Genomic DNA, 26,788 nt, shown 5'->3' with positions numbered 1-26,788 from the left:
CAGTAACCACCACCAGACAAACATGTCATCGGAGACAACTTAGTAAGCAAAGTTTGTCCATTAAGGGTTTCTGTAGAAACATGGCGGCACAAAATGGCGACTTCCATGTAAGGGGACCCTCGATATATATGTAGAAAAAACATCTCATTCTAAGGTAATAAACACATAACAGTTCATTATGAAAGGTCTTTATACACCCCTGATAATATAGTTTTGTATATTATTTTGCATTTCTGTCAAGAGATCCTTCTAAAAATTACACACTGCACCTTTAAGAGCTCTACCAAAAAAGAAATTAACAGTTGGCTTAAATGTCAGTTGGCACTAATTAAGGTGTTTCCGATTCCAATGCTAGTTTTGGAAATGCTGCCAATAGTTACATAAAGGCTAGGGCAGAGAAGGATGAGCTCTGCTCTTTTACTCAAGTTTACTAATTTCTCTTATTTTAAGACTTGATTGAGTATACTGTTGCACCTTTTGTATTTAAAAATTTAAATGCATTTTATTTAACAAAAATGTTTCTGTACTTTTTTAAGTTTTAAATAGATTATTTTTGAATATTATTATTCATATATAATTTTTTAATATATTCCTAGATTTATTTGCACTGTTTTTATACAGTTGTATTCTAAAACTAAAATACCTTTTTCAGTTAACAGTGTTAGATTTGTGGCTGCATTTGACATTCTTCACTTACGAAAAATAAATAATATTACTGCCAAATGTATAGTAATGTATTTGCTTGTTTTTTGTTAAGGATTAAGTCTGAAGCACACCATTATATAATTCTATCAAAGTATCAATTCATACAGGGCTAGTATATACAACTGTATATATACACACCCGGGTATCGGATCAGTACTCGGTATCGACCGATACCCTGAGCCCAGGTATTAGGAAGAGAAAAGGGTATCGAAACATCTCTATCACTAATTAAAGTTGCCATACACAAGAGCAGAACAGATGTTTCTAAAATCTAATTTTGTGTTTTACAGAAGAAATTAACATGGAAAATTAAAAAACATTTTTTCTTTAAATAGTTCTTACAGACACACTTGACAAATTATTAACCTTGTTGACAGACCAACTACACTGAAAAAATTATATAATATCAACATATATTTTTGGTACTTTAAGTTAGAAAAACAAGTTGAAATTTGTTATGTTGTCTTGTCACAAGTCAAAACTTAAAAAAGTAGGTTAATTTGACTTGCATAATTAAGTTGCATTTTTTTCGGTGTAGTTCTGAAATTAAAGGGATAGTTCCCCCTAAAATGAAAATTCTGTCATCATTTACTCGCCCTCATGTTTATACAAACCTGTATACATTTCTTTGTTCTGATGAACACAAAGAAAGATATTTTGAGTAATGTTTGTAACAAAACCAATCAGGTAACAATATGAGCAAGGCTTTGAACCGGTTCACGGAACAAAAAACAGAAATAATAGGGTGAAAGTTGATCATTTGCACATGTTTCAGAGGCTTTCAAATGTTAACATTTAAGTGATTTTAAACAATTAAACCACAAAAAGGCACTAAAGTGAGCAATTTTCTGCACGCAAAGACGCACTTGCGGTTGAATGTGTCCGGTCCAACTTCAATGAAACGTGATTATTCCTATGCCTATATGCTACTGTGTCTCATACTGTACTGTAGTCATACTGTAGTCCATTAAAATACATTTGGCAAATAAAGCACTGAAAAACAACGTAATTTTCACTTTATGTGGAGTGACTGTTTATGCTGCATCTTCTTCCCGAAGCGTAATTTGGAATTCGTCCTCCGTCTGTGTGTGTGCGCGTGTTTAAGTGCACTCAACAAATGAAAGCATGTCAGAATTACTAATAATTTGACTAATGACTAATAATTTAAGTTTATTGTCCTAATGATCAGCCTATTATTTGTATGTCCCACAGCTGACATGGAACATTATTAACCTGTTCGGGAACTTTATTTTTTATTCTAACCAGTTCAGGAACATCAATTTTAGGGTTGAACCGAAAACCGGAAACGTTAAATAATGTTTCTGTTCGGAACTAACCAAATGGGAAAGAAATCTGGTTCGAAGCCCTGAACATGAGAGTGAATTTTAATTTTTGGGTGAACTGTCCATTTAAAATGAAACGTGCAATAAATTAATCTGGGAACACTTAAAAACTGTATTTAAAGAGAATATAAACAAAAGAGGCTAATTTGACTCTGAATATGGAGCTCAGATGAAACACTCAAACTGGACAAATTGGATAATGTTGTACATTCTCTGCCACATTAAAGAAGTAGATGACTGACAGTTTTTTTCTACCCTTACTAAATGCACCCCCGGTAGTCAATTAATTCTAAAGATTTTAATTAAGTCCAAGTTACTTTGCCACTTACTATTTCTCCTTTTTTGATTATACTTTTATCTACAGTTTAGAGAAATAAAGAAGCCAATTTTTAATTAAAATGAAAATGTAATCGAAACTTTTCTTTTTGCTTGCTCTACAGTAATTTCCAGTCATCTGCCATGTATGAGGAGTCTGTGGAGACACATGAAGTCAAAACTGAGAGCACCATCGGGTCCTCCGTCTCCGCCTGCAAGAAGGTGCATAACTGTTTGTTTGTTTGTGTGTCTTTCTGCAAAATACTTTACGCAAGTACATAAACTCGAACATTCCAGCAATTCAGTATAAGTTTCTTACATTGCTGCATTATGTGTCAGTACATAGTGTGCTTTGTCAGCATTGCCAAAAGGTGTTATATAGCAGGCATTAGCGTAAACTAAGAGAAACAGTTCAAAGAGCGAGTTAAAAATACTTCATTTATTTGCTCTGAATAATCTTTCTTCTTTGTGTGCATCCACATGAAAAGCTAAAATCACCGGAAGGTAGTTTATAACGTTAATAACATTTTAAATATGGATATTTCTACAACAACACCGCACGGATTACCCACAGAAGACCTTTGTTTATCACCCTGGAGCCGTTTGGATTTAATTTGTGAAGGATGGACGCACTTTTTTGGACTTGAAGGTCGTGGACTATTGCTGGACCCCGTAACATAACATTTAATGAACAGAAAGATCTAAAATATTTTCTAAAATATCCGAAAATGTGTTTGTCTGAAAAACGATGGACATATGCAACTCTGACAGCTTGGGGGTGAGTAAATCATGGGTTTAATATCGTTTTTGGCCGAACTATCCCTTTAAATTAGATGAAGTACCTTTCATTTTCTAAAGTACTTAAATCAATGGATTATCCAAAAATAGCCATTGACACATGGTTATTTAATACTGTATATAAACCATTTTTTGTTAAATTTCCAGCACTATAACTGTGATATTTACCATTATTTGATAGCCTGAAACATAGTTTCATCTCATTTAAGATACTGGTCATACTTTCTATACTTACAGCGTGTTTGAGCCTCATAACAGTAAGTGTGATTTAAATCAAACCTTACTGATTGCCTGACTTCTCCCACTTATCCAGAGACTTTGGCTTTTTGCTATCAGCACATTACTTTGTAGGCAACTGCACTACAAGTCAGCTTGCATTAGCTGATGGTCTAGCAGTGTGAGTTCAGTGTGGAGAAAGACTTCGAATACAAGAGAGGAAGGTTGAGATGGAGAGATAGAGAGAGTACGACAGAACAAGCAGCTTGATTAGTTTAGTATCTCTCCTTTATGTCTGTTTCAACTAACCACTTTATTAGTGGACTGGTTATAGAGTAAAATGGTCCCCGTGGGAGCAGATCCAGGATTAAGAGAAGAGGGAGGTTACAATAGCGTGACATTGCACTAATCATTTCTGTAGCTTTCATGGGAGCTGTCCTGAGATCAGGAGGTTGAGGCAGTATTGAAAAGGAATAGTGCAGCTTTTCCAACATGTTTAAGATGTCAAATTTTATCATCTTCAGTTAATTGCTATGTCATAACTAGAGAAAGTGTAATGTTATTTTATGACTGACATCAGTATACATTATTTGACTAATGCTGTGGTCATATTACATTTTTTACATGGAACATTTTTAGCAGACCTCTGCTTACAGTATATGGGCAGCAATCGGATATGATATGCACTTAAGATTTGTTTTATTATTCAAACATCACAGATTCATTCATGCTTGCACTGTTATTGTTGCTTTTTGTTATAACTGTATGAAAAGGAATGTGCGATACTGTTATTACAATTTCACAGGTCACCAGTCTTGAACTTTGGAACGTGACGAATTTTGGTCTTCTGCATTTGCATGCATTTGAATGGAAGGCAATAAAGCGAAAATCTAGTGTGACCCCATCATAAGTGTTCAATGGGCAGTCATGGCCTAATAGTTTATTGCCGAGTCCAGGGTTCCCACGGGTCCTTGAAAGTTTGTGAATCTGTGGGGAAATAATTCAAGGCCCTGGGAAGTTTTTGAAAATATACATACATAGATACAGGTCATTAGAAGTGCTTGAATCTATTTTATGCAAGAAGTTTTCTGTGGAAAAAATCCATATTATTCCCTGTGTAGTGTTTAATATATATATATAAAAAATTTATATAAAAAATAATGACTTTTTAAGCTCACATGCTAAACTGTTCACTTTAAATGCTTATTTCTTATATGCAAATGTTGATTCATACCAAAATGCTTTTTTGCATAGTTTGTGTTCGACAAATGAAAACGTCTCGTGTACGTATGTAATATAGACTGTAAAAAAGATGAACGACGCCTCCCTCCATTGTAATGAATTGAAGTCAAAAATGTCAGACAGAAAATGTGCGCAGAAGGAATCGTCCGTGGAGCCAGAGGCGGAGCCGCGGTATCAAACTTCTGCCCAAACGTTTGTGCGGCCAATTCAACCACGTCAATCATAACGACACGGCCCGTTTCTATACCATTAAATTACTAGCTAAAGTGAAACTTAGCACAAAAATGAACACTTGAACAAATATCAGCGTCATAACAACTACCTGACTAATTTTTTTATTTAGAGCAGAGTCCCATTCGTTTGAATGGAGAGGGTGGGATTTATGACTTGTACTGCAGCCAGCCACGAGGGGCGATCAAAGAGCCAGAGGCTTCACTTTTCAATACTTATGAGGCACACCCAGTATGTAACTGTTGTTCCCTGAGAAGGGAACGAGATGCTGGGTCTCCCTTGCCATACTTCCTGCATCCCTGTAACGGCGTCTTTAGCAATATTTCAGATAACGATACTTCTGGTTCCCGCATCACCCTGTCCTTGTCATTAAGCCTCACCATTGGTTGAATTTGATATACACATTCAGACGCACTTACCTCCTGGAGGCGTCCCCAAAGTGTCACTGCAGTGACGCAGCGCTAGTTCCCTCGAAAGGGAACTGTAACAATGTATCTTTAAAGGTAACACAATGTAATCTTGCTCTTACTTAAAGGAACAGTATGTAGGAGGTACTGCAATCACAAAACTTGTGGCTAAAGTTTCACGGCTGGAAGGTTACGACCGAGGTGCCTTCGAGCAAGGCACTTGTCCCTCATTGCCTGGGCACTGCAATAATAGCTTCCCATTGCTCCGGGTGTGTGTGTTCACAACTTGCAGTGAAGTATGTTTGTTTACGATGGGTTAAATGCAAGTCACACACACCACCCAAGTATGGATTACCATTCATTGGTCATTACGTCTCTTTCACTTCACCTCAATAACCAATATGCTCATACATTTTTTTTCTTTTAACAAAAAAACTACAATAAAAATAGTATGCACTATTAATATTTAAATAAAAAATAGCTATATGATTATTATACTAATAATTTATTAATTAAAAATATTTTTTTTCTTTTCCCATTTGTTTCTTTCATGTTTGTTAGTAGGGCTGGGTATCGATTCAGATGTTCCAGATCGATTGGATTTCGATTCGCAAGCTATCAAATCGATTCGATATGCGATTCTCGATTCAAATCCTATTCTCGGATAGATTTTTATACTCGATTCAACTCAATAATTATAGATTTAATACAAATACTATATTTATAAAAAGAACAGTGAACCTGTATATTAAACTCTTGTATTTTAGGTACACTTGGGTACATTAAAACAGAACCCATCTCTAATTTTCAAATGCATACAATTATGTTAAATACAATACTATTTTTATGCAAGATGAAAAATGTATGCTGAAAAAAGTCAGAACAGTCGAATGGAGAAGACTAGTAATTAGATAAACGTTAATCTTACGTTCAATGTTTGCGGAAATATATATGGGGAAAAAAATTGATTCGTGACCTTTGAGAATCGGTTTTGAATCGACCATGGGAAAAAAACGATTAATCAAAAAATACATTTTTTTGCCCAGCCCTATTTGTTAGGGCGTGTTCATGCTTGTAGTTTGGTTCTTTTGGTTCTTTTGCTCTGGACCAAAAAAGAAATCAATTTATTTAGTCCTGGTTCCCTTAGCTTTCGTACTGACATTTTATCAGCAAACCTAAAGATAACAAATCTTAACGTGTAAGAATAAGGTCACCACACGATTGTTTTTTGATGACAATTTTTTTTGTGACAGAAGTCAGATCATCCGCAACAAAAAGCTGCATGCTGGAGTAAATGTGCTCATTTCAGTGCTTACTCAGAGTTAATGAAAATATTTCACTGTCACTAAACATTTCAAAGCTTTAAAAGCATTTTATGCATTTTTCCAGCATATGCTCGATGGACCAAATGTTAATGAGGCTCTTTAACTTCTGCGTTCTCCCTCGGCTCATTGGTTTTTGCATACACCACTCATCCCGCTGTAAAATCCTGTTTTTGGTTCGTTACGCTGTCTCTTGTCCAAGTCCGTTGACATATCAGTCGAACCGCACCGGAGTTCCTTTGAAAGCGGACCGAAACCCATTTTTTTAGTGCGCATCCATGTTTGGGTAGCAGCCTTCACATTTACTCAAATGAACCGCACCAACCAAGAAATTGGTTTTAATATAACCAAACATGTCAAGTACAGTATGAACACACCATTATAGACTATGTCAACCTGTTACTCTTAACTTATGCTTTTTATGTAGATATTTAAAAAAAAAATCATATCCCGAAAAGTATTGTATTTTTCTGAGAGTGAAAAAGAGGCAAAAACGCTGCATCACTGCACCTTAAGCACAAGGGATGGTGGGGCTACGCATCTAAACACGAATCCTCATGCGACCCAGTAAAGCTGCAGCTCAGACCAACATGTGTCTACCTCAGACTGATCCTCTCATTCCTCTCAGACCCTTGAAAGATCATGTTAGTTATGTTAGAGGTTTAACCATGAAGATCCGTGACGCAATCCTCCCATGACCCTGTCATATGGTTATGCGCCAGGAAAACAGTCGGTACAGATGGTACACACAGCAAGGGAAAACACACACATGCCCATGCATAAAAACACATACAAACACACACAGATTGCTTCTAATCAATTTATTAGGCACACTGACATTCAGGAGAGTACACACATCTGCACACACACACACACACTGTTTATTCTTTAAACACACATTAAGATAATTAATGATTACACGGCCAAGGCACAGATACTGAATCTGGCTAAAAGTTAAACACACACATACACGCATGTGCACGCACACATACCCCCACATAGACTGATGGGATGGGTGTATTAATTCAAACATGTTTAATATACTAGTATTAGTGGTAATTCAATTAAAAGTGTATTTTTAATGTATTTGTAGTTTGCATGAGGGCTCATAACTATTTACATAGTAATAAAGCAAGTTTTGCAAGCTGAATACATGATCTGAACATATGCAGTCAAAACTAATGCTTTTTGACTTTGGCTCTATAATAAAAAAAAATCAGATTAATAGTTAGATTAATACTTTTTTACACAATCAACACACACATCCCTGCTACAAATGAACACTCAAACACGTTTGTTTGTGGGACCTACCGTTATGTGCAAACAGTACAACTTACCTTATAGGTGGGGTTAATTGTAACAAACAGAGGGTTTGTTGTAACACCTGCTAGAAATTAATAAAATTCTGTCTATATACTGAAGGTGGATATTGTTTATATATCTGCCTAGATAGAAATTCACATATACATTTATCCATCCATGATCCTTCATCTAACCATCCTTGTATTATGCAGCAATGCATAGAAATAAGATTTTTTTTGAAAGTGCTTCATAATTAAGACAAAAAAATCATAATAATTGTGAGTTATTTCCCCTGATATTGTATTTATAGTTATCATTTTGATTAACAGTATTTACATTGTTTTCATTTAATTATTATTGTATACATGAGGCTTAATTGTAACACTGTGTGACAACTTACCCTGCTTGTGTTTTCAATCCCAGCCATCAGTTACTGACATGTTTCAAAATGGTGTTATGTTTTAGGTAACAACACAGTGATTAAAATAATATAGGTTGGATTTGGTCCAACTCAGAAATCAAAAAAACATAAGACGAAGAAATGTTCTATTATGCCTCCAAAACACTCTTTGTTCAATATCACATCAAAACTTTTCACAAATTCACAGGAGATCATCTTCTGACAGTAAGAGAAAAAGACCAAAATCACACATTGCTCGCATGGATTAAAGTTCTCCGTCGTAGCGACGGATTTCCGTCGATTGCAGCGGGTCTACGACGGATTTCCGTCAGTTGCAAAATTATTAAAATATATTTTCATAAAGACGCCGTGTTTTCACCTTGTTAAGTGGAATGTGATCAAAGCCTGGAGTGGAGCCAAATCACGTTCCTCTCTCCACTGTAAGCGTTCTAATCACTACACACCAGATCCACTCCGGGTTTTCGGGCTGTATCTCACGTTAAACTGAGGTAACTTTATTTCTGCTAGCATGGACATACTTGTAATGCAGAAAGGACCCGATGTTTTGGACTTCGATAAAGATGTATAAGACCAATGGAGATCAACTTGGCTTAGCGAAATGAGGAAGATTGGCAAGCTTTCAGTTCGTGGGCTAAGAAATTCAAACAGAGGTAATTTACGTGTCTTTGCACAGTAAGGTCCTGTATTTTTGGGGTAATTGATTTGTCTCGTACGTGATCGTTTTTTACTGCTACGCTGATCTAATCACTTGCTGATACAACGAGTTTGTTAAACTCATGGGTAAACTTCACGTGGCGCAAAGATGACATCAAAATCCCGTGAGAGCGAACCGAGAACTCATTAGACGAAACTGCTTCCGAAATGCTCTCGCAGTACTTTGATGTCATCCACCGGTCAGTTCTTGCAGTTGCATGTGCGCGTGGTCAGGAAATCTTGACGTTTGTACATGTATCCGCATTTAAAAGCAAGTGATTTTAAATTGAAACAATAACAACAGTCTTAAATGTGCGCGCTGTTTCTGTATGAGGGGAATAAGCAAGTCGCGCATTCGCTTCTCTTTGAGCTTGTGAGTAATTTTGCCGCTTTATTGGCCTTAAATACACATAAGGTTATGCGTCAAAAATCCCCTCTTTGCAAGTATCCTCAAACACGACCATTTAGGATTTAGGAGAAAGTAAACAGCAGAAAAAGGGTAAGTTACATTTTTTGCTTATATCTGTCACTAATGTTAATCAAACAATTCATCTTTCACTGACTAAATCAATTTATACCTTTACTAAGATACATAATTGTTTATTATCTTTATTTCATCACTGACTGTTTATCCTTAGTGAGCTTGAATTTTGTTCTTGTGTAATATACGCACGTTGCGCACAATGCGTTTGTAACAGGGTTGGCTTTAATGAAAGCGGAGAAAAGGTGAATCCCTGTGCAGAAGGTGTTTATTATGTAAAATCCCAAAAAGGGCCAGCAAACAAATCCAATAGGGCAAATCCAAAGCATAAATCCAAATACAGGCTAGGGTTCAGGGCAGGCAGAATAACAATCAAAATCCAAGTACAGGCACAGGTCAAAACAGGAACAGATACAGATAACAGAAACAGAATCAGACAGGTAACAGATTGCAGGTAAACAGGTACAGACAGGTAACAGGCTGGCTTACTATTGTAATATTCAGCCAGGAACAGGTGAACAGGAAGTGACTTATATACAGACAGACAGGAAATGTGAACTGTGACATGGCATGATGAATATCAAAATAAAAGTCAGAACAGAGCAGGGTATCAAAATAAAAGTCCAAAATACAAAAATACACAGAACACAAGTAAACACAGAACAAAACCATTACAGAACCCCCCCTCTAAAGGGCGACTCCCGGAGCCCAACATACAAATTACAAAGTCCAATAGAGGGTGGGCGGGCGGGCCAGGACCTCTTGGCAAAGGCAGGGCAGTTCAGGGGAGGTCCTGGGTCATATGGCCAGGATGGTCCAGGAACATGAGGCAGATGCGGGCCTGGGTCATGGGGCAGATGCGGGCCTGGGTCATGGGGCAGGCTAGGACCTGGGTCATGGGGCAGGCTAGGACCTGGGTCATGGGGCAGGCTAGGACCTGGGTCATGGGGCAGGGTAGGTCCTGGGTCATGGGGCAGGCTTGGACCTGGGTCATGGGGCAGGTTCGGCCCTGGGTCATGGGGCAGGCTAGGACCTGGGTCATGGGGCAGGCTAGGACCTGGGTCATGGGGCAGGCTAGGACCTGGGTCATGGGGCAGGCTAGGACCTGGGTCATGGGGCAGGCTAGGACCTGGGTCATGGGGCAGGCTAGGACCTGGGTCATGGGGCAGGCTAGGACCTGGGTCATGGGGCAGGCTAGGACCTAGATCATGAGGCAGGAATAGACCTGGAACACAGGGAGAGGAAGGGTCCGAGCACACTTCGGCCTCCGCCTTGGTGTCCTCTGCCTCCTCCCTGTGTCCGGGTACTACCCCCCCCCCAAAAAAAACTTGGGAAAGCTCCCAAAGCCCAGGGTGGCGATGTCCCAGGTGGTGGACCAGATGAATCAGACAAGACAGGTGAATCGGGCAGGACAGACGAATCAGATGAGTCGGGCAGGACAGACGAATCAGATGAGTCGGGCAGGACAGACGAATCAGATGAGTCGGGCAGGACAGACGACTCAGATGAGTCGGGCAGGACAGACGAATCAGATGAGTCGGGCAGGACAGACGAATCAGATGAGTCGGGCAGGACAGACGAATCAGATGAGTCGGGCAGGACAGACGAATCAGATGAGTCGGGCAGGACAGACGAATCAGATGAGTCGGGCAGGACAGACGAATCAGATGAATCAGATGGATTAGATGAATCAGAAGAATCAGAGGAGTCGGGCGGATTAGGTGAATCAGGCAGATCAGGTGAATCAGGCGAATCAGGCGAATCAGGCAGATCAGGCAGATCAGGCAGATCAGATGAGTCGAGCAGAACAGATGAGTCGGGCAGATCAGATGAGACGGGCAGATCAGATGAGACGGGCAGATCAGATGAGACGGGCAGATCAGATGAGACGGGCAGATCAGATGAGACGGGCAGATCAGATGAGACGGGCAGATCAGATGAGTCGGATGAATCAGATGAGTCGGATGAATCAGATGAGTCGGATGAATCAGATGCAGGGCCTTGAGGAACCTCGGGAATAACAGAGCAGAAGGCAGACCAGACGCACCACAGGGCTATGGCAAATTCAGGTAGTATATATTCAAGAAGACATACCTCAGCGGTAGCTGGTTCAGGCATGGCGGCCATTTTGATGGCAGGTGCAGGGTGAATGATAGCCCTCCTAAGTGCTGGTGTGGTGGTGACGACGGCCCTCTGAAGCTCAGGTGCAGGAATGGTTGTAGCTCTCTCGAGAACAGGTGCAGAGACAGGCAGGATGGCGGCCATTTTGGGAACGGGCAGGATGGCGGCCATTTTAGGGACAGGCAGGATGGCGGCCATTTTGGGAGCAAGCATGGTGGCGGCCATTTTATGATCAGGCATGACATATTCAGGTTTGGGCAGAACCGGCATGAAATGGCTTGATGGGTTGTGTAAATTCACTGGAGGTGTATCCGCAACACCCACAGTAAATGGTGAGCCACACAGTAACAAAGCAAAGTCAATATAACTCTCCAGGGACCAGGCAGACATATCACGTGGCATACACAAGCGCGGCCATTCGTCCAAAGCATTATAGAACAGGTTCTTCAGAGTAATGTCATCAAAATGTACCTTGTAACTCAAGTCCAAAAAATCCTTAACATATTCCTCAATCGGACGGTGGTTCTGACGGAGTGCAAGTAGTGCATAAACAGGTTTCATGGTGCTGGTGGGAGATTACTGACCTTTGCTGGATTCCGGTTGTGGCTGAATATTCTGTAACGGGTGCTTAATGAAAGCATAGAAAAGGTGAATCCATGTGCAGAAGGTGTTTATTATGTAAAATCCCAAAAAGGGCCAGCAAACAAATCCAATAGGGCAAATCCAAAGCATAAATCCAAATACAGGCTAGGGTTCAGGGCAGGCAGAATAACAATCAAAATCCAAGTACAGGCACAGGTCAAAAACAGGAACAGATACAGATTAACAGGTTACAGATAAACAGGATGCAGGTAAACAGGTACAGACAGGTAACAGGCTGGCTTACTATTGTATAATATTCAGCCAGGAACAGGTGAACAGGAAGTGACTTATATACAGACAGACAGGAAATGTGAACTGTGACATGGCATGATGAATATCAAAATAAAAGTCAGAACAGAGCAGGGTATCAAAATAAAAGTCCAAAATACAAAAATACACAGAACACAAGTAAACACAGAACAAAACCATTACAGCGTTGTTTTAAGTGCATAACATTGCGAAAATAGCACCTCAGCCCTGCCTCTATTGTAAAATAATAATTTGTTGATAAAGGGTACAGTCATTTAATGTAACTGTCACTATGATTACAGGCGTTCTGTGTGAATTGTACACGAGTTTTATTCGAGTTGCTCGTTCAGGGTTTATATTCATACATACTGTATTAGAGCTGTGACTGTAAGCTGTTGTGTGAGCAGAACATACCCTGGATTATTCGTTTATGTGTACTGAATAATATGATATAAACATTTCTGTACCACTTTTAAAAAAGTTGTATTTGTTCACATTATTAAATGCATTATATAACATGAACAAACTATGAAAAATATAGGAGTATATAAGCATTTTTTAATTCATGTTTATGTCATTAAAGTAATTGATGTTAGTTCATGGTGCATAAAACTAATGTTACCAGTTCCAACCTTGATTTAAAAAAAATGTATAAGTAAATGCCAAAATTAATAAGATTTACAATTAATAAATAATTAAGATTCATTAAAGGTTGTGATATTCATATTTATTTTTATATAGTGAGTTATTTAGCGGTTTCACCTTAATCTGAAATGCCCTGCAAACTACATTTTACAGAATAAATTTTTTTAGTTTGTCACAAGTAGATTAACATGACGGGATAACGTTTTTAACTGTTAGTGCAGGAGTCACAAGTGTTTTGTTTTAGACAGATATTAAAGGTAATGGTTCAATTAAAGGACTGTGTTAAAAGTAAAGCTGTAAATGAACAAACTATTAATAAACCTATCATATGTTGTAATTAAGTGTTAACACTGTTTATTCACAAGAAAACATACTCGCACCGTTGCTGCATTTCATAGTGACAGTTGGCAACCCTATAAATGCCACAGTAGACTTCAATATGGCATTAATGGCAAAAAAAATCTCCCCTTAGAATGCTATTGGTCTCGCCTATTTACAAGGAATATGACTTGGCCTGAAAAAAATTTCAGTCAGAAGAATTTTTTTCACTTTAATCCATGTGCTCGGCCCTGTATAAATATGTAAAGTAGCCATGTTAAAATTAACCCTGCGTTAGTTTGTGCCCTACTCACACCTAAAGGTTATGAATGTACTACCCATCATAAGCTCAGTAAAGAGGTAAACACTTAGTAGTACATGAATAATACATAACTTCATGACTTTAACATTGTTATTTGGCTTTTAAGTTTGTATATAATTCATTTTATTGCAGTAGACGGTATTAAATATGCATATGTAAATTAAACTAATTATGCAATGCAGGGGCTGAATGTCATATCAAGGCATGACACAAAATATTCAAATGTTAGTTAAGTAACACATTTGTTTAATTGTGTCTGCGTGTTTCTTAATGTGTTTGCATATGCATGATATGCATGCATGTTAATGTCTGGAGAGACACTTGTACACTGAATGTGTGATAGAGATAAAAATACTTTGAAGGCGAGAGATTAAGAAATTGAATTAAAATGTACCAATACTGTGGTCTTGTGTACTGCAGTAATTCAGATAATATTAATCTAAATAACTTTGTATTGTAATCTATATACTGTTAAAGGCCGGAGTATACTTTTTAAGTGTATGCGAATGTACCCGAACTGTCGAATGCACAGCCTTGCAAAGTATATATTTGACTCGTACATGTACTTAGACATTCAATGCATGCGTGACCTACGCATACAAAGTACGTGCAGTTACAAAAATCAGGTTTGCGTATGTGAAAAAAATGAACTATATATCTAGCTTAAAGGGCCATTTCACCGATAGGAACATTAATCTTTATGGAAAGTGAGTCATATTTGTAGTCAAAATGTAACATAAATGTAGAATTTTGTGCCTATTTGACAGAGAAAAGACAAAATGTGACTTTAGAGCACATTTGTATGAAAAACTACAACTGCCACTATGCACCACAATGCACAGCTCTGCAAGCCACTCCCATTACTCGGAACACGGCTCAGACATGCTATTATGTACATAAATGCCACGTTAGTAAAACAAAGAAAATAGCCACCACCACTGTGTCTGACTGACACCAATCATGATTTACTTTTAAACGTGATTACATTGTGGTACACACAATAACACTCTGGCCTGGTGTGTAGCAAAGTCTTATTCAAACAGTAACGTGCGGTTTCAGATCCACAGTACAAATGTCTTTCCAAGTACTTAAAAAAAGTGTATGCATTTTAAATGTTTATTTAGTTTTACCAATTTTCTTTTTGTCTCTTGTTTACTGTAATTACATTTGTGTTATTATTGGCCTCACTGCTCTCACAATATAGACATATAAAACACCGCTCAGATATGCTATTGTGTACATAAATGCCACGTTAGTATAACAAAGAAAATATAAACACTCACTTTAGTCCGTTTATCCCTGCATCCTCCACACAAACGCGTCCCCTGCATAATATCTCCACAGACGCGCTGCCTCAGCTCTTGGAGCTTGTGCTCGTAAACCGAAACACGTCTTTGAAATAAGCACGCGACCAGAAACATTCACAAAACAAACGTCCATATCCTTATCTGATCCAGAAATGTTAAACCGAAAGCAAACGGCGCGAGTCCGTCCAAGCTTATATACTCCGCAGCGCGTCTGCTCGTAAACCGAAACATGTCCGTGAAATAAACGTTCCAAACGCGCGCAAAGTTCCTCTCTTGCATAGAAACCTTCACCAAACAAACGTCCATATCCTTATCTGATGCAGAAATGTTATAAAGAAGCCACACAGCGAGAGAACAGGCAAGCTTCTCTACGCAGCAGAGGCCGATGGTTGCTGCTTCTTCACCGGGCTCCTCTACCCAGCCGACGCCCAGGCTCCGGCCTACTCCTCGGGCTTCTGTTCCTACATCTGCCTCAGCTCTTTGCAGTATTGTGGCTCATAAAGGTGCAATGTACAGCGGATTAGAGCATCACGCTTGTAAAATCACCCTCTTCCATGTAATATTGATTAACTTCCACTGTTATTGTAACATGAATTCTGGCTCGCTCCACAACTTCTGTTTAGCTTAGCTTAGCATAAAGATGGCGGCTGGTCGTTTTTTTTCGGTCTGTGTTCGTATATTTTCGTAAGTCCCACCCACTTATCTGTAATTGGTCTGAAGCGTGAGTGGGTCCCACCCATAGCCCCCACCTTGGAAAAATGAGGAATGAGTGTCTGTAGTCTTTCACACTCAATAGAGATACAGGATTTCCTTCTTTCAATGACGCAAAATGACGATTTTTACATCATTGAAAGAAGGAAGTGCCTCACTGAAATCAGTATTTCTCCCCTCTCAGGGGAAACTGAGGGAATGGTGCACGACCATTCAAAAACATGACTGGGGTTCTAACGGTACAAAGCTTAATGCAAATGGGTGAAGTTTCCCTTTAACTAGATGATGTTATTTGCTGTAGTACTTGTGTATTTAAACCTTAATTGCAGCTGTAACCAACTTTCAAATGTTCAAATCAAATTCTTAACATGTACAATTTGGATACAGATGTGTATACATTTGGTACCTTTGAGGGACTAATATGCATATTTGAGGTACTAATATACACTCTTTGATACCAATATTTTGATATGAACTCATGATGAAAGGTGCAAATTTGTACTTTTTGAAAGGGTGCAGCCACAGTCAAACCCTGGGAGCATTTTTTGACCAGGTTTTCTGACAGTGTATAATGAGATGACACACTGACATAAAGTGATACGTGTAGTCACAAAATTAGACGCCCTTTAATAAGACAAAATCTAATCACACATTAATTCACAGTGTAATTGATAATATGTCTTGGTTGCCCACTTGTAATCTGATCAGCTGCACTGGATGATAAAAGGGTCATAATTTAGTTTTATCATTTTTCTTAGCTTCAATAAATGGTATTTTTTCACTTTGAAAAGAAGTTCAGAATTTATATTTAACCCTTTCACTGCCTGGGTTTTATATTCATAGTTGTGCATGATCAGAAATTAATATTTCTCAGCACATTCTGACTACAGAAATGGATGATCTGGAAACATAAGCTTTGCTTTTCTATTTTTACCATGAAGTGACAAATCAACTTTTTGGTTGAGCATGTTTTTGCAAAACTATTAAAAACATTTAAAAAAAATCATGGCACCAAGTAAAATAATTTTGTAAAGTTAGGGCTCTTACAGTGTAATATGTTTTTTTTTTTCAAAATTTCACCATTCATCTTGGTACAATGCCAACACTCTAAAAATGGCTGGGTTATTTTTGAAAAATTAAATAAAATGTAAGTGCCATGAAAAAGGCTGAAAGCTCCACAATATTTTGTTTAATGTCTGTGTATGCACAAATTTTTGTGAGCTGTGCACACTGTGCCCCCTTAAAAAAATGGTGCATGACGCCTCTGAGATTAAGGGAAATCTATTTGGTTGCAATTGGAATCATATAGTTTTCCTTTAACCCCAGGTAATATGACCTCTACGATACACGATGGTCTTTGAGTATTCCGTTTTTTTTTTTTTCGTTAAAAGGTTGATCCTCAGAGTAAATATGTGTATTTGTTGCAGGTTTTGTGCAGTAACAGTGTGCTGGATTCATCTGAGTACTGGTTGAAGAATGATAAGGCCCTCTGCAGAATTGGATTTCTGGAGGACCAGCATGAGGGAAGCTGCCCTACAGTGAGTCTCTCTTTCTCTCTCTCTCTCTCTCTCTCTCTCTCTCTCTCTCTCTCTCTCTCTCTCTCTCTCTCTCTCTCTCTCTCTCTCTCTCTTTCTTTACACACACAGATGTGCTGAAGTAATCTATACGCTTATGTCCATACTTGTGATTACATTACCTGTTTGGGTGGGTATGCATAAGATAGCGTGGAAGCGTTGTGGCATTTATATTGTGCTCCATCTTCCATGATAAATGGTGTCTTGATTGGGGTGATGATGTGGCATGATGTCGGTTGCGGCTGAGTAAAGATGCAGTTATTCTTTGAAGTGAGAGAATGTGTTTAACTGCACATGGATAAGTGCTGCACTAACTGCAGGACAGCATAATTACTGCCTAATGACAGATTGTATACCACGTTTTACTTTAATGACAAGATTCTTGAATTCATGTGAATGACGGTAAAATAATCTAGATCTTGTTGTGCATAAAGTTATGCCATGATTGTGTTTTCATTTCTGATTTTTTGGTGATTATAACATTGCCTGTCTGAATATCAACTGTAAAATTACGGTAAGCTGAAAGTACATTTGTATAGCACATTCAATACTATTGCTACTATAGGACGAAACGCTGTGCAAAAGTCACTTTGGATTAAAGCACCTGCTAATGTCTAAATGTAATGGTAATTTTATAAAAGGATTGCTGAGGATTACGATATAAGCCTTTGTTTCTTTCTTCTAGGTATTTGACTAGAATTCAAGCAATTTAAACAATGAATTATAGCTATATAATATATTCTTTGTAACAAATTAGACCATTTAGGTCAAATATTTGATGTATGTTTAAATGACTTTAAAGTTGACTTTGCGTAATTTGTTTCATTTTTATACTCGTTACACCTAAATGGTATGTCTGAAAAAATGCTTGTGTAGTAGTACAGTGTAGTAAAAGCTGTATAAAATTAATATATATCATCTGAGAGCTGAATAAATTATATTTATGATAGGTCAGTATTTGGCTGAGATAAAATAGTTTGAAAATCTGGAATCTGAGGGTGCAAAAAATCGAAATATTGAGTAAATCGTCTAAAAAGTTGTCGAAATGAGTCCTTAGCAACCACTGATATGTATGAATGACTGGATTGCGCATGACGTCACACTTGTGAAGCCACCGCGCCGCCATGTTGGTATACCCAAACGTTCTATTAAATCAATGGACGTTGTCAGATTTTAATGATAAAACATCACTTTAATCTTATTCGTTTTTATATGTGAAGTTACCCTGTACATTATTACAACACAAACGTCCAAAGCATGTAAATATTCTGAAAGTTGTACATTTTAGTTTTTAATCAGTTATTATACATTCATCTTCATTACAGTATCAGATCAGCAGACAGACCGCAGCATATTTAGTATTAATGACAATAAACGTGCTCATTCTGAATTCTAAATAAATAATCATGCTTTGTACCGTATGTGCATGCAATAATTTGCTAGTTTTGTAATTATGTTATCTAAACTTACAAGTTACCTAAACTTATTTAGAGAAATAACGCTGACCGTCACCGTGTAGCTGAATGTCAAAAAAAACTTTATTTATACCCGTGTCATTAACAAATGCAACAGACACACTCACCTTAACGTTTTTTTGTAAATCCATTATCCTGCCCGATTAAAACATAAACATTGCAAATAACACCAGAATTAACAAATAATTAACGTACACTTGTCCTAAAAATTAACCTTGTGTGACTGATACGCTGTAAAGGGGGTAAATTTTAATCATGATTTTGAATGGAAGTCAATGACGCTCTCTGCCGGTTGGGTATACCAAGATGGCGGCTCGAACTCTGCGCTGGCTTCACCTCACGCAGTTACGTCAAGCGTTCTATGCGCAATCCAGTCATTTATATAGATCAGTGTTAGCAACACATATTACTAATGAGAAATACATTTTTATATATTTATCAGTGGCGGCTCGTGACTGCTCATCCGAGGGCCGCAAATTCAAAATATGTGTTCGGAGTGTCATGTGTGTTGCTTGTGTTTTTAAAATATGTGTTTCATGTGAACCATGTGCATCACATGTTTTGTCAAAATAAGTGCCTGCTGCAAACGTGTCAAAACCGTTTATGATAAAAGAGACGCTCATGTTCACAAAATACACGCAAGACACTCTCTTAACAGTAAATTTTGATTATGCATGAGATTATGTGAGTATCTGGCAAACGTGAGCGTCTCTTTTATCATAAACCCTTTAGATGCGTCTGCAGCAGGCCCTTATTTTGACAAGACGCTTGATGCACATAGGAGCCGTTTCTCAATGTCAAGGATACTTCCTTGGCAGGACTAGTCCTTACAAGTCACTTCCTTCAGATTCTAGGCGAGGCTCCTTTTAAGCATTCGGAGAACACGTTAAATGGAACAGGCTAGCAAGTGCACGTCATTACGTCATTGCGTGATTGAAAGGTGTGCTTTCGGTGCTGCGCGCATTGGATTGTGGGTGATTTCCGCGCGTGAAGAGCGCGAAGGATACAAATTTGCATCCTTTCCTGTACATGGGATATTTCTCGAACGAAGGACTCAGTCCTTGGCTGAAATTTCAAGGATCCTCGACATTGGAACAGTCCTTAGACGGACGTCGATGACGTAGCATCCTCGAAATTTTAGCTTCCGAGGATCCTTCCTTGACATTGAGAAACGGCTAGGTTCACTCGACGCGCAGAACACATATTTTGAAATTACGCACCACACACGACGGGCTACATACATGTTGTGACGAACTTCGTATCGTGCGCCCTCGAAAAAATAAGTCACTGGCCGCCACTGATATAGTAGGACATTTACAAAATATCTTCATGGATCATGATCTTTACTTGATATCCTAATGATTTTTGGCATTAAAAATATAATAATTTATTATAAAAAAAAAATTCAAATAAATTTTGACTAATACAATGTATTGATGGCTATTGCTACAAATATACCCGTGCTACTTAGGACTGGTTTTGTGGTACAGGGTCACGTGTGATCAGGCTGAATGTGTGCCTATACAGTACATAAAGAATGCATCATTCAGGTCATGTACTTTTCAGTGCTGCATGCTCCTATTGAGTTGAATAGGAAGATTTAATAGGAAAATACATTTCAAAATTGCAATATTAAACCTCTTGCACCCACATATAACTATTGCATCAGTTTTGGATGACAACAAGCAGGAAATTGGGCTCATTTAAATGTTACCATTCAAACATTACTCTTATACCAAGTACGATGACCGTTGCTTTTGCAGATATGGTATATGACAGGCCATGATCTGTGATGGCAGAAAGTCATAATTTTTTCCATATCTGTGCATTGTGCTGGTAAAAGTATGACACCACCAGTCCCAGGCTCAGGTGCCATCAGAACAGGTTTTAGTAGGGTTGTGCATTTACTGTGCTAATGTCACACATGATGTCCCTTTAACACAAAAGCTCCACATGGGAATCAAATCCCACACACACCAGCTGGCGCAGAAATTTTAATGCCAATGCAGAGTGCCAATGCTACGGTGAAACAGAACGTGAGAAAGACAGTAAATGCACCAATACAGCTTTTTTGGAGCCTTAAAAGCACTTTTCTTTGTTTTTGAATCTGAAATGTTCCTGTGGCATTGGCTTGCTCATTAAAACAATTCCCAGGGAAATTACACAGATAAAATGTACAGTATACTTTAAGTGGACTGTAATAACATTTTTGTATGAGAACGACTGTTAAATGCATTAATGTAAAATGAAAACATGGACATCAATATATCAATAAAATTTAAATGCACGCGAAAGGAATTAATTTGCCGTATCTCAGAGTCGCACAAAGCCCAGCGTGTCACATTCACACTTCTGCTTTTACTGCAATTATCAGTTATCAGCCATATCTGCAGTCGGTCAGAGGCCTGGACTCTTACTTAATGAAAATTGCATTAGTGAATTTGAATGCAGTATAATTATTAGTTAATGTCTCTATTTCAGTAAAAGTAATCAAATCGTATTCACATTTTTTCCATTTTTAATCTGGTCTCAGAAGGGCAGAGGTGAGCAAACAGTGAATATGCTGACAGAATGATGAGTTATTTATGTGCAAATATCAAAGTTGGCACAAATAGGCAGGTTCATGAGTTCACACTTACAAATAAGTCAGATAGAGTTGTTGAAATGCGTATTTGGCATGCTGTCCGAGGAGAGGGCCACGAGCTCGGTACTGGCCTGAACCCAGAACACTCGCCCACTGTTCTGGTTAGAAAGGTGACCAGGCAAGTGTGAGGAGATGGGGTGGTGGAGGGATGCTAATACTATTTAAAAACGTGGATGAGTCGATTGCTAGTCTATATAGGTTAATGCTGATCAGATGGACACGAAATTGCTGATTGTTGACAGCTGGTCACTACCTAAGGTGATTAGGTAGTTTACTTGAATGCAGCGCCGCCGCTCCCATAACACGCATCACATGCTGTGCGTAGGGCACCAAGGTTTGAGGGGGCACCAAAAATAGCTTAATGAAAGAAAATTATAATGCCGTTATTATTATTTTATCAGCCTATAGAAATATTATTAGGCACTTTTTAGCCATGTATATCTAACAAAAAAGGGGGAACAAGATAATTTAATTGCTCTACTCTAGAAAGTATGCCCCCCTCGCCTTGGATGGTCTGCGCTGGTTAATCGCGCGGGGGCCTGACAAAGTTTGACAGACAGAAAGTAGGCAACTTTTATGGAAATGACTCCAAAAAGACAGGATCTGATAAAAGAAAAAAGAAGAAACTGTGAGATGATGCCCGTGCTTTACTTGTAATAATTTATAACTTTGGTGCTAGCTAAATTTAGATTTTACTGTTAAACATTACCTATGCATATGCATTTTACAAATAACTGACCTCAGCTAGGTGTTACTTTCTTTATCTTTCCTTAGATATTGAGCAATAATAGTTAACATTAGTAGGGGTGTGCATTGGCACTGCCCTCACAATTCAATTCAATTACGATTCACCAGGTAAGGATTCAGTTCAATTTGATTCTTCGATGCATTGCGATGCATCAGATTTCTACTGTACACAACAAGGCAAATTTTTAATCAGTCAAGTAGTAAAGTCAAGTGCAACTATTCTCAACAAAAACGAAAGTTTAGCAGTTTTAAGACAATGACAATTATATACCTGAGATGAGAATTTACAGATAGAGTAAGTCTTGTCTAGTTTCCCATTAACTTCATAGAATCCGAAATGTGCCCATATGTCCCTTTCCATGGAAAAGGGTGCGTTTTTATTTACCCGTCTATCACGGTCATCTCTTTCCGCCTCAGCCATCTTGATTGTTGTTGTTATGCCCCCGGAAGTAATTGAAACTTTACCTTTATTGTCCACTCGAGGCCAGAAAATAAACAGTGACATAATCGATCATGGCACTTTGCTGCATCGATGCTGACACGTACATGCACGCATTGCGATGCATTGCCGAATCTATTATTGTTGATACCCCTAGTTAATGTTAGCAATCAGTGCAGTGCACATGATAGGCTATACATCTGGATTTTCGTAGAACGGGATGACAATGCACGTTTGCTTATCACACACATGCAGTGGTGTAGTGGTGTCTGGAGAAGTGGGTATACTCTTAATTTATGCCCCTAGTAGAAGTGGGTATACCCCATGCCATCAAAAAAAGAGGTGGGTATACTCCGTATACCTGCGTATACCCTGCACTACACCACTGCACACATGGATGCGCAGCAGAACACAACCCTTTTAATAATATGAAATATTAAAGGATTAAAATGTAAACGATTATTATTGAGTCTCTTGGACATAAATGAGGACCGATTATAAGACGTTAGAGGGCGTGAAGAGATGTTTTACCTGTAGCCTGGTAAGTAATTAGATGTTTTGCTTTAAACAAATGCAAATATTGCATCTATTTTTAAATGCTTTTTTAAGTGATAGCCCATGGATTTATTGTATATGGTGACCTGTGGATATGGTGAGATGAGAAACATTTTTAAGTAATGCCTAAAAAAATCATGCCGCTGTTCTGAGTGCTGAAACGTTTCGGCTCTCCGCACGTTTGTTAATTCTTTATTTCCTGTTTGTTACAAATTAAGTATTTATAGAGTACAAACCTTTTCTAAAAAAATTTTTTGATGATGTTGGATATCCATACATTTACAGCAATTAAAAGCCTGCTATTTTTACTTCCATGACTAAAAGAAAACGGCTTTTAAAAGTTTTAATCCAAAAAATAACAATTTCAAAACAAATGAAAACAACACAATTATTTAACATTAATTTTAAATTGGGGGTCTTCTTCCTCCGCTTAGTTTTTCAGTTTACAAAGTCCGTCATCTAAATAAGGATTAGACATAGCACCAACGCAACTGGTTTTTAAAGGGGATGAGAGATAAGACTCTCATTAGTTTATTGCACATTAAGCCCAAAACACACCCATTACTCATTACAGGAATAGGAACAACCCTTTTCGACCGTGCACTCGGCGAACAAACCATGTTTTCCGTTGTTAAATTAGCTAAATTAGACTATTTAGCTATCGAGGTCACCAAGTATTTTTTTCTCTCCATCCATGTGTTTCCATGGAATGACCTTTTTATGATCCAGATAATTCTCATTGGATAAAAACAAGAACAACTTTATAAATCCTGTTTATTTATACATACAACACATATCACATACGTTCACTGTAACAGGAAAAATGTAGGTGTGTGGATTGCTTTTGTTTAATCTGTTTGTGACATTTACCCCATAAAAAACGTGGTTGAGGTGTTGACATGACATTACACAGTGTCATCTTATTGCACATAATCGGTGTGAGATTATGCATATATATTCTGTTTTTCACATCAGTTAACATAATGCAATTTTTTCTGTTTCCTTCAACCCACTGATTTTCCGTTGTTAAAATAACAGCAATTAGACCATCTTGTATAATTTAATGGATTTTTTCCTATCATGCCTATTATTTCATTCCCTCTCGTTTTCTCTGCTCCATTGTTACACAGCAATTAACTCTTGGAAGTTGATCTCTGTAGGACATGCTCAGGGATTGAATCAGGCATCAATTAAAATCACGTGTGATTCATTTGGCATTAATTAGAATTCATAATATTAGATGTCATTTAGCAGACACTTTTTCCAAAGGAAAAGTTAAGTACTCTAATTGCAAGGTCAGTCCCACTGGAGCGACCCGATGTAAAACGTCTTTCTCAAGAGTGCAGTGATCAAACAGCAGGATGGAGATAACAGGAGGGGGTTGGTTTCTGGGTCACCCATTGCTGGGATTAAATATGCAACTATTCGGTTAGTCCATGTCCAATGATTTGAAAGCTTAGCAAGACCATTTGTTTGAAATGTTGTGTGATTTCTAATAAAGTAACTTCGGAAGCTGTAGTGGGTGTGTGCAGGAACTGTCAAAATAGAGTTTCGAACATTCGTCGAATAAAAAAAGAAATGCATATTTTCTTGTGTCAGGATGTGCATGCAATGTGATGATGACGTCTTGTTTTTCTGCCTGTGATGAAAGAGAATCTATGCTTCCGCTTACGTAGCAATCCTATCAGGTGATGGCAGAGATTGTTTACTATGTATCCACTACCTGGCACATAGGACAGACCTGAGCATGTGTTTTCATCAGTGGGAAATCTTGGCCACGTACACACTACACAGATTCGGGAGTGACAACTGCATTCAGAGGCTGTATACACCTGGGATTAGGATGTGTTTGGTTTAGTTAGTGTGACTGGGATTTAACCCATCCCAGTGATATGTGACCTCTGCTTACCCATACTAACTGGGATCCCACCACTCATCCCAGTGAGTAATGAACATATGCACTGCAAGTCGTGAACACACACCCGTAGCAGTGGGCAGCTATCCCTTCAGCCCCCGGGGAGCAATTAGGGTTAAGGTGCCTTGCTCAAGGACACCACAGACGCAACCTGCCAGCCGTGAAACTCAACTCTTGGGTTACAAGCCTACGACTGCCCTAGTGGACGAGAGAGAGGCACCTTCATGTTTACACCCGGTGTTTATATACAGCTGTTTTGTCTACTTTCGACTGCTTCTGTCCTGATTAATTCGAGGGGATGGTCTATGCGTGACCGCATTACTGAATGTGGTCGAAAGTGGATGAGCTGTAAATGTTTCACATCCCCCGTTTATTTTATTTTTTTAAAAATCCAGACAATTTACTCACCACCATGTCATCCAAAATGTTGATGTCTTTCTTTGTTCAGTTGAGAAGAAATTATGTTTTTTGAGAAAAACATTTAAGGATTTTTCTCATTTTAATGGACTTTAATGGACCCCAACACGTAATAGTTTTAATGCAGTTTAAACTTGCAGTTTTAAAGGACTCTAAACAATCCCAAACGAGGCATAAGGGCCTTATCTAGCGAAACGATTATCATATTTTACAAGAAAAAAATATGCACTTTTAAACCACAACTTCTCGTCTATCTCCGGTCCTGTGACGTGCCAGTGCAACCTCACGTAATTGCCTAATGCCGTGAAAAGGTCACGTGTTACATATATGAAACGCACATATTTGCGGACCATTTTAAACAATAAACTGACAAAAAGACATTAATTAGTATCATTCCACATACAACAACATCGGAACGGTCCTTTTTCTTCACACTTGTAAACACTGGGGCGTAGTTTTGCATAGGTCATCTGTGACCTCTTGACGTGATGATGTATTACGTAAGTCGCACATAATTTCTTCTCGACTGAACAAAGAAAGACATCAACATTTTGGATGACATGGTGGTGAGTAAATTATCTGGATTTTTTTTAAGAAAATGGACTTATCCTTTTACTCCTGTTAGCATTGCATTGTGACCGGATCTTTCAAACATGGTAAGGAGCGTCACATTTCCGGCTGACGTCAGAGGTATTCAGGCCAATCACAAAGTACAGATTAGCTGGCCAATCAGGGACACTGAGCTTTTCAAATACGCCTGTTGAATGAAGAGAGTGAAATCTGGAGCTATAAAAATGTACGTTATGTGGAAAATAATGTGTTTTTTAACCATAAACCACGTAAACACATTGTATTATACGAAATATACAAAATAGGGTTGTTTTTAGCAATGAAATAGGTTCACTTTTAGAAAGTGGAGTAATCCTTTAAGGGCTTGTTCTTGTTTTCTTTCTTCATGCACTTTCCCATTGATTTTATGTACCTGATGCACGTTTTTATAATCGTTTTAATTAAAAATGATTGATTTTGTTTGTATTTTTTCATTGTGCTGCACCCTCTTGTGGGCTTAGGAGACAATAGAGTACCTTTTTTGTTTATTTGTTTATTTTCAGTATTTTGATTAATTGTAAACCTACCGAAAAGTCTTTGTGGATGTATGCATATTTGCAGTTATTTGAAAGTCGTCATATGAATGGCTCACCTATAGCTGTCATGTTAACTAAGTATGCAT

At 38.2% G+C, this 26,788-nt stretch overlaps 1 protein-coding gene across 8 annotated transcripts in view; it reads left to right on the top strand.

The window, feature by feature from the left end:
* sphkap (SPHK1 interactor, AKAP domain containing) overlaps positions 1 to 26,788 on the top strand; it is a 157,758-nt gene that overhangs the window by 99,257 nt on the left and 31,713 nt on the right. For all 8 annotated transcript variants that reach the window (XM_055173467.2, XM_055173465.2, XM_055173471.2 and 5 more), the window contains 2 exons: positions 2,489 to 2,585; positions 17,219 to 17,329. In XM_055173467.2, coding sequence (XP_055029442.2) covers positions 2,489 to 2,585; positions 17,219 to 17,329 — 208 coding nt within the window. The remainder of the gene's footprint in view (positions 1 to 2,488; positions 2,586 to 17,218; positions 17,330 to 26,788) is intronic.

The sequence above is a fragment of the Misgurnus anguillicaudatus genome, chromosome 15, assembly GCF_027580225.2.
Source record: "Misgurnus anguillicaudatus chromosome 15, ASM2758022v2, whole genome shotgun sequence".
Classification (NCBI taxonomy): Eukaryota; Metazoa; Chordata; class Actinopteri; order Cypriniformes; family Cobitidae; genus Misgurnus; species Misgurnus anguillicaudatus.
This window is presented reverse-complemented; position numbering and strand designations above follow the sequence as displayed.